At 40.0% G+C, this 9,974-nt stretch overlaps 1 protein-coding gene across 1 annotated transcript in view; it reads right to left on the bottom strand.

Annotated features, from left to right (window-relative positions):
- PLEKHM3 (pleckstrin homology domain containing, family M, member 3) overlaps window positions 1-9,974 on the bottom strand; it is a 172,306-nt gene that overhangs the window by 127,626 nt on the left and 34,706 nt on the right. Inside the window, exon 3 of the mRNA XM_008568005.1 lies at window positions 4,332-5,267. Coding sequence (XP_008566227.1) covers window positions 4,332-5,267 — 936 coding nt within the window. The remainder of the gene's footprint in view (window positions 1-4,331; window positions 5,268-9,974) is intronic.

The following is a 9,974-nucleotide window of genomic DNA, read 5'->3' as shown; positions in this document are numbered from 1 at the left end:
CCCCCCCCCCCCCCGTTTACCCCTCCCTTGGGCTGGAGAGAAAAAAAAAAGGAAAGCAAAAAGCTCTTAATGCCAGAGGGATGTAATTACCAACAGCAATCCCAAGAGGTTAAACAGCAGCCAAAGGACTAAAACCGTAAAAACTGACAGTATGAAAATGGTACCGGGGATTCCCTAGGCCCAGTTTTTCTTGCTGTCTCTTCCATTAACATGTTCAAATTCAGTTCAGAATCAGAAACACTGTCCCACAGTAAGCCATCCAATTTCACCTCCAGATTATAAAACAGTCACACAAGGAACACTTTCAAAAGTGAGCTAATACATCTCTTGTGACAGCTATGAACAAGTCCCTGGGCCCTTTTATTATAGTTCTCAATTGCTACGTTTATTGATTGCTGGGAAATTACAGGAAAAATATCTGTGTGTGCTAGTGGCAAGAAATCCATGTATCTATTGAATGTAAATAGATAGGTACGCATGTCAAATTCCTAAGGAAAAAAAAAACAGATTTGCTGCTTTATTATCTAATTTACACAGCATTCTGAGAATACCCTAATTTAGAACCACTTACAGGTACATACTTCATAAATATTTTAATAAGCTGAACAATCATTTGTTTTAACATTAATCTTTTAACATTACAGATTCCTCATTGCTAAACATAATTTTGAATTCCATCCAGTAATTTCACTAAAGATGTGTACCTCATTTTCTGTTACAGAAAATGAGTCGTTCTGGCAAAGCTGTACTAAAGCACCATCAAATTAACTGTTCTTAAACACCATTCTCATCATGTGCTCCTCTGCTCAAGAAATTTCTGTGACTTAAGGTCAAACATTAGGTTCAACCTTATCAACTGCCTTTTTTTGGTAGGTCAAAAATGATTGAAGATCTGTAGTTTCATGTAGTTCTACCTGGCACCACCTCTGACAATTCTCTAATCCAACATGAGTGTCATTTCTGTAGTTCTTGTCACAGCTGTCATTTGACATTCACTGATGTGATTACTTGATTAAACTCTATCTTCCCTAGTAGACTGTAAATTTCACGAAGGCAGGACCCATGTCTGCTTTCCTGCAGCATTGACTCATTTAGAATGAATGAAAGGCCTTAATTTTCAAATTTCAGGAAGTAGAACCAGCAAGTGTAAAGGCCCTGGAGGCAGGCATGACCACAGTAGGTTCCAGAAACAGGAAGAAGAGCACTGTGGCTGAGGCTTCCTAAACACGGGGCAGCCACAGAGTTGAGAGGAAGCCATGGAACAATGACACATAATCAAACACATTTATCAAAAGTCTAAGCACATGTTAAGAAATATAGTTATGTATCAATAAACATTTTCAAAACCATAACCTCGGGCATTTTTGGATAGTCGTAGTCCATTTTCTCCAGAGGGGCTCTTTTAAGTTTTAAAGAAGGATATAGAAAACTCATCACCTACAGATAGAATTTAGTGAAATAAGGCCAACTGTATTATTTTAGATTTAAAAGCCAACATTCATGGCTCCCCTGAGTAGCAAATGAATGACATCATAATAAAGAGCTACTTGGTACAATCTTCCACTTTTAAAGTTTATTCATCCAAAATATTATTTAAAAGGGGGAGGGACTAAGTAGACATAAAAAACTTACAGCCTAAAAAGGCACACTAAAACCATGAAATACTGTGAATTAGCTTCTCCTTAAAATAATACATAAAGCCAAAACTCACTAAAAACAGTGTATTGGACTTTTTGGCATTTTGGAAGGTAAACATGCAATGCAAACAGCTTTTCACTGAATGTGTGTGTTTATGAAGATGCAAAGTTAGAGGACATAGATACAAAAGGAAGAAGCAGCCGGTTTAGATGAACTGTGTTTGTGAGAAACATAGATCAATTTTTAAAGTTCCATCTGCTATAATAATCTTTGACATAATAAACAGCCTCCCAAGTTATTTAAAAAACATTCAGAGGTCTGCTTAACAAGTTTTTTGCCTTTTTCTTTTGAGACTCTGCCCCCTGCAGGAGATGAAGCATTCCTACCTGGGATAGGAAACCAATATTCGCACAGGTATTAAAAAGAATGAAAAGCAACACGGTAAACCTCAAGTATTACAATGCAACTGAAAGTAGCATTTTCTGATGTAAGAGGGCATATAAATGAAATTTTTTTTTTTTGCTTTGGTATCTGCCACACTACTGTACAAAATAGGATTGACCTCTCTCCAGCCCAGATTAGAAACCTACCTGTGCCTCATTAGAACTCCAAACCAAAGATAAAAACCAAGCCCAGCAAAGCCAATCCCCTGGATTCCCTACTACTGCCCTTCCCCAATCAATCCTCCAACCACTTACTTTAGTGAGCACCAAACTTAGAAAGCAATGGGAGGCATCCTTTCACACAGAACCTGAAGCAGCTGCCAGAAAGTCTGATTCTTGCCCATTATGTACCACTTTCCTTCTTCTTACTTCTACTTTCTTTCTTTCTCCCTGCATCTTCCATTTACTTTGTCTTTTTCCTGTTTTCATTTCTCCAACTGTTGGATGCACTGGGCTTGCTGAATGGTACCCTCTACCTACATTTCTCCTTCCTGAGTGCTAGGAAAGCTACAGTACAGAAGGTGGGCAATGCGCACTCCACCAGGAAGAAAGCTTCTGAAAGGAAGGTGAATTAGGCAACAACTAGGTGACAACCTTTGTGTAACATCTGAGGCTTTTTCTTCCCCCTTTTAGTATGAAGTTTCTTGATTCAGCTGCTCCGGTCTCTACCTTGAGAAATAAGCTGAGCTGTTGTCCTTATTCCATTAACACAACAGATTTGTTGACCCTATCAACCATCTAAAGCCACAAAAGTATACTATAATTCCAGGATGTCTATAGAGTAAGCACTTGGTAAATTATTGTTGAATGCCTGAACTTTGAAATATAATATAGGCACTAGTTTAATAAGACACTGAAATGTCAATAATTTCTTTAAAAATTGTGCTAAAACTAGTGTCTCCTTATTTCAAAACCATTTTCCAAAAGTAGCTGGCTGACAACACAAGGTCTTTCCCACCTGCAGATAAATACACATAACCTGCTAAGCTAAGGCTTCTTAACTGGCTCAGGATTTCTGGTCTCTCCAATCTACCCAGTAAGTTTCTGCTCCATAGTCACTGAGGCCCTGGGGCAAAGCAGGGTTAATTTACTTAATCCCTTCTTTAGGTAAGTTATTTTTCAATAGAAAAGGCCATCACCATAAATTCAAAATGTGGGTTTTCATTGTGCCACCACTATTTGGCTTTTTTCCATGCAGGAGCAAGGACAAAATTTAAAATTTGATTTTGCCTGGTGGTGAGTTTCTTGTTCATTTTTAAACACAAACTCAAATTTAATAGACTTTAAAACCTTCCAAATCAGGCTTCCCATTAAAGCTATCCTCATGGTAATTCAATTGTCACAAATTGTGGGATTTGCTAAAAGGGAAATCATTGTGAATTAGTTTATAGTAGATATATAGCCCTGGTTTAGTGAGTTCTTTATTTTGCTTTTTTCTTTCTATTTTACTGTTTTGGGGAAGGTGGGAAACATAGGGAATAGAGGAAAGAAACAGTAATAAGGTTTTAAGAAATGAGATTATTGGTCTTGAACTCCACTTTGTGTGTCACCTTTACATGGCAGTTCCAGAAGCCCCTGCTTCCCCATGATGAGGCCCAGGCCCATCGTGACTCAGTGGTCATCTGCTGAATCATGATCTACCTGGCTTTTAGCCACCTCCACATTTTCTGTCAAGGCCGACTTTCTAGGTTGCACCTTAACAGGATTTGACAAGGTCATGATCAGTGATAGTTACTGACTTTGGACATTTGCCTTGCCCAAGGAGTGTTAGCAGTCAGCTTTGGGCCTGAATGCCTCTTATGAGACAATCTGTGACATCCATATTGACAGTGACCTTTATTCAAGAAGACAGAGGGAATGGAATCCTTGCCCAAGGAGTGTTAGCAGTCAGCTTTGGGCCTGAATGCCTCTTATGTGACAATCTGTGACATCCATATTGACAGTGACCTTTATTCAAGAAGACAGAGGGAATGGAATCACAGCTGACTCAGGGAGCCTAAATTCTATTCTGGTTAGGCTTCAGCCAAGTCATTTGATTCACTGGGGTATAACATAGCTGCTTCTCTTTACTTTATCAGCATGGTATGAGGATTGACACAAGTTTTCATAGCAAACTCCTTGGAGGAGAAATGCTTTCTATAAACAGGAGATAACTATGACTGGCGTACTGAGGGGTTTTTTAAGTGAATTCCAATTGTGGGATTCAGGATTGTTCTATAATGAGCTTTAGGTTGAAAATTTGCTTCATACCTGCACATTTGAAACTCTGAGCAGTGAGTCCTCGTTCCAAAGACAGAGTTGTGAGAATGCTCAGGAAGCTGGTAGTTACGGACTGACGTTTATGCTTCCCAAGTTCATGCCCACCCATCTGATCCTTGGGTTTGTTCCGCAGTGTGACTTGCAGGTTTTGCTCTGAACTCCTTGCCACGTTGGCAGCTGTTTTCAGAGCCTCCATCCACTCCTGAGCCCTCTGCTGGGTCTCAGCTCGGAGGCGGAGAATATCTTGAGGGAAAATAACTTGAAAGCAAGAGTCGCAGCCGTCTAGGTTATCCACCTGGACAGCCAGACACACGTCCACATTGTAGCTCAGCAGGGGATCTTCGTCTAGCTTGCCTGGCTGAAAAGCCAAAAGGTAGGCCCTGCTCAGCACAAATGTAAATGCTTTCCAATTGTTTTGGACAGTTAGCCTGTAGAGTGTCCCTGACTTGATGATGTTTTGGTACTGTTTGGGGCTATACAAGACAGGGGATGGTGGCAGCAGGTCACTGGCTTTCTTCTGTAAACAACGATTCTGTGTACAGTCAGCATGATGGCCAAACCCTGGTGAGTTGGCCAGCTCATCCTGCTGCCCCACATAGCCAGGCACAGCAGCATGTACAACTTCCCAGAGCTTCTGTCCCCAGTCCAAAGCTTCCCATGGTGACTCTGCCTTTAGCTGTAGCTGGGTGTTATCATACAGAATAGTATCTACCATCCTGGCCTCAAGATTGCCCAAAACAGATATGCTCTGGAAGTGTGAAAGCTGGTATGTGGCACAGAGATTTTGATTCCCACTACTGTCCAGGCTGTAGAAGTATAAGTTGTAGGGTGAAAGTTCTGCGTAACAGCTTTGCCAGTAACTGTCATGGTCCTTTCTAATCTCCAGGTAGCCCTTCTTCAGAATGTTCGGGAATGTCTGCTTGTGTTCTAGAAAGAAAAAAGAAAGTATTAATTGGCTAGGAGAAGGTAGGTACAAGAAACCAAACAGATCAGGGGTTGACATCCTTCTGGTTCAAACTAAACAAAGTAGAAGTGGTAAAATTCCAAGATGGAACCTAATTGACAAGATGTAACTGGGGTAAGTCTTGGGTCTCAAAAACTGTACTAGGGTAGAATTACAGATGCGAGAGTACGGGGGTGTGCAACACCGAGACACCCAGAGGTCTGCACAGAAAACAAAAATACAAGAATAACTGTGACTAGCTACGCCCAATGGGTCTAGGAACCAATCACACTTTGCCAGGATTCCTTGTTTTCTAGGTTACATTCTACAGAGTACCACATACATGAGAGAACGTTCCTTCTCCACTTCACTTAACTCTCTGCTAATACTCTTATCTTTCCCTAGGTTGGTAAGGCAGGAAGGGTAAGTAGAAAGGAGAAAGCATAAATTCCCATTTCTCAGACACCCCCATCAGTCCTCAAGGCCAGGTCATGGACTTTTGGTGTGGTGACCAGTTCCCCAGGCTTGAGTCGACTAGCTGACTTTCCAGGGCTCTGCTTAGTCAGCAGCTTTCTCTCACCTCTGAGCCTGAGAGTGCCTATGCTGTTCCCTTGGTTTGCAACGCTCCTTCCCACTGCTTTAACCAGCAACCGGCAACTGCACACTTGCCCTCTTCCAGAAAGGAAGTCTGTCCTGACTACCCAGCCCCTCCCCTCACCTCACCTGCACATATAGGCACCTCCCCCCCAGGTCAGTATAAGGTATCCCTACTATATTATTATGCCTCTATCATGGGCCCTTATCAGACTGTATTATAATAGCTAAATAAATAAACAGTTAAATGTTTGAACAAATAAAATTAATTTTAAAGTTTGTTTTTTAATAAACTCTGTCTTCTCTACTAGACAATAAGCTCCACTGAGAGCAGGGGTGAGGTCTCCATCCTTTTATCACAGCATGTAGTCCAATGCCTGGTATATAGCAGGTACTTAATAACTACTTGTTGAATTAGAAATAAAGCTCCTAGCACAATGCCTAGTACACAGTAGGTACAATTCCCTTCCTTTCCTCTTTTCTTTTCCCTCTGTTTCACCAGTTTATCTGGTCATGCCGTCTTTAATCAATGATTAGCTGCAATACACACCAGTTTAGTAACAAGTACTTTAATAAAAGGGGACTGCCACTTGAGATACTTCCTGAGACTTTATCAGACATGAAAATGACATCTATGCAAGAGGAAGAACTCTTCCTGGTAGAGATTTTAATTTCTGAGATGTTTCTCAGTCTCTTTGCTGACACACTTTGGAGATAGCCATAAACTAATTGAGTCATTTCCTAAAGAAGACAAATCACACTCCCACAGGGTATGACTTCTGCTTTTGGCTAAAGAAAAAAAAAGAGTAATATAGATCTAGATCTTAAAATAGCAAACCAACAGAGAAAAGGAGAGAAAAGAGGCAGAGAAAAGCCAGTTTTACCTGCTTTACATCTCTGGTCCTGACATTCATTAGTATTTCTGTCACAACTCAAAAGCCATTAATTTCTTGAGACCCACACTAATCCCTTTGTACAAAGAGATAATGGATGCCTATTCTCAGGTTATCTTTTCTGATAATGCAATAAGAGAGGCAGTGCTGTTAGAGACACTGCTGCTGCCTCTTCCCGTCCTGTTTCCATCAAGTGCTGATGACAGTTCATCCTTTTCTGTAATAAGACTTACAACCATGTGTCCGTCTATCCCCTTCCCTCCTGTGACCCAGCGGTTTGGCTATGAGTTCCCAAGTAAAACAAAAACCACCTCTCTTGCTCTTAGGAATTTTCTTCTCCTCTTCTTACCTCCCTGAGAGCTTTTTACAACTACCCTGAATTTACGTTAATTGGGCCCAACCAGCCTCAAACCTGACTAAAACCTCACTTCTTTCTGACCATACAAGTTAGGGTGGGAGGTGCCAGCTTGGGGGTACTGAATGAGAAGTCCTGCTAGGGAATCTTCAAAGTTCCCTCACTTTCCTGATGCAGAATAAGGGTAAAGAATGCATTGTGTTCTAACATTTTTTTCTCACTCAACAAGCAAAATTTCTGGGCTGGCTGGTTTGCTCAGTTGGTTACAGCACCACCTTGTAACTCCAAGGTCAAGGGTTCCATCCTTGTACCAGCCAGCCGCTAAACAAACAAAATTTCTTATCTCTGTTACCCGACTTTAGCTTCAGCCCTCTCTAAATGGTATATTAAATTGAGACAGAAAAGAAAGGGTGTTAATCTCATGGGCTGTTTAGAGTGCAATTCCTTGAAAAATAAGAATCAAGAAGACAGCAATTGTGATCAGGATACTATTTTCTGGAGTGCCTATTCCTCTCTGGAAGACCTGTTTATATCATAGCTTATTAATATTTGGTGTGTGAAGTATTAATTATCTTTGTAGAGGGCTGGAGAACTACCATTTCTCTTTAATCTCTAACAACTACTACTTTCCATTGGATCTGAAATTTATTTTTAATATTTTTACTAGTGACAAATCAGAAGTTACATATTTAAATCAAAGCTTTCATCATAAATTTACCACAGTTCAACTTTTGTTTCCCAGACCATATTATTTCAATTCATTTAATTAACCCCACATATTCTTTTAAAGTGTTCAATTTCACAAATGAATAATATAATCTCAGTCTTATAATCAAGATTCAGAATAAGAAATTCAGATAGGACCACTGATAAGATAATCACCATTTCCCCAATGAAAATAGAGAAGGATGATCAAAATGAATCACTGTACCTATGAATTTCATACTGAAACCACAAGACAGAAATTCCTCACAAAAAAGAAAAAAACCCAGAACTCTCCATTTTCCCACTGCTTTCCACTTTGGCTAGTATGAAGACTTGGTTCAGTTCCTCCCCAAAGAAGATCCCTTTTCCTTCTCTTCCTCGTCCTTACAGTGCCCAGTGGTTTCAGGACAATAATAGTACTGGCTGAAGAGGAAGAAGAAAATTTTCCCTGTCATGCACCCGACTCATTTCTGTACTGCCAACCCACCAAAGAGTTCCTCTTTTGCCATTATTTCCTCTATCTGTTCTCAAAATTTTCATCCTCATGGCCACCACTGTCATTAAGGTCTAGCCCTCCTCCGTCCTGGCCATTTCAAGCACTGTCACCAGGCTGAGCTTTCTGTGTTTCTCATAGCCCTTCCCATGCCTCTCCTCAGGCCCAAACCCTTCACAGGTGTCAGGGTGCCACACAGTAAAGCTCATACTGCTTAGCTTGGCCTTAAACATTTCATTATGAAAAATTCCAAACACTGAAAGGCACACAGAAGAGTAAAATGAACACTTGGTACTCTGCTTAGCTTCAAAAATCATCAAGTTTCTGCCTTTCTTGTTTAATCTCCCCCACCCCTCTCCAACTCTTGCTTTCTGTTTTGTTTTGTTTTTGCTGGAATACTTGAAAACAAATCACAGACATTTTATCATTTCACCTGTAAATACTTTAGGGTATATCTCTAACAGAAAAGAACTTAAAAATATATACATGGTATTATTTTCATACCCAACAAAATTAGTAATTCCTTATCTAATACCCAGTTTGTGTCTAATTTTCCCAGGTTTTCTCCAACATTTCTTTAATACAGATTATTTGTTCAAGTTAGGTCCACATGTTGATTCGGTTGATATGTCTTTTAAGTTTTTTGGAACCTATAACAGATCCCTATAACAGGTCCACCTGCCTAGATTTCGCTGCATCTCTGTTTGTTCACATTCCCATCCTACTTGAGGGTTAGTATAAAATCTCACCTGGTCCTGAAGCCTCTCTTCAACCCCTCTAGTTGAAAACAACCATTCTCCTCTGAACAACCCCCACAGCTGTATATCTATATCTCTGTGATGAGTCATATCATTTTGTCTTATATTTCAAATACTATTTCACATTCATCAAATATTTATTACATCTTATAATAAAATTATCCTAAAAATCAGTAAGAAATGTAAAGAGCAAAAAAAAAGTTTCTGCTACCATACCATGACACCCACAATCCTCTTGCCCAGACTGTGTACTGTTTGGTATGAACAATTTAGACATTTTCTATAAATATGCATAGATAAAATAATTACGTATGTTCACATATATTAGCATATATATAATGATGAGCCATATGTACTTTCGTGTTGGTTACTTCATGCAGCTCTGCCTTTTTACAAAACATCATGTCCCAGATCACAATAAATGAAATATTTAGGTAATCTAGTTTACCGAGAAAATCTGAACTGCCTGAGTCAGCACAAGAAATGAACTCACGAGAATAGGATTCCAAAGATCAGGCAATAGTTCGAATGGAAGACAAAAAGCAATATTTCAGTACTTTCAAAGAACTCAAAAGCCCATGTGATGCCAATATTCCAAATCAAAAATATCTAGGAAAATTTAAAGGAAATACAAGTTCTTATAACAAGATTAATAAATGTGAAAGGAAGCCAAAGCAGAAAGCGGATGGAATACTTATAATACTACAGTATAACACTGTATTGATGTGGTTAGACTTCCTCAGAGACACAAAGCTCCTTGAGAACCATCCAACCACCTGCTGGTCCCTCCCCCTCCCCCTCATCCGCACTCCCTCCTGCTGGTCCTCTGGGATTACTTACAACCTCTAGACTTCAAGACTCTACTCCAGCCACTGACTCCAATTCCGGGGGGG

This window comes from Galeopterus variegatus, unplaced genomic scaffold (genome assembly GCF_000696425.1).
Source record: "Galeopterus variegatus unplaced genomic scaffold, G_variegatus-3.0.2 Scaffold366, whole genome shotgun sequence".
NCBI lineage: Eukaryota > Metazoa > Chordata > Mammalia > Dermoptera > Cynocephalidae > Galeopterus > Galeopterus variegatus.
The sequence above is the reverse complement of the archived record's forward strand: the minus strand, read 5'-3'. Positions and strand labels throughout refer to the sequence as shown.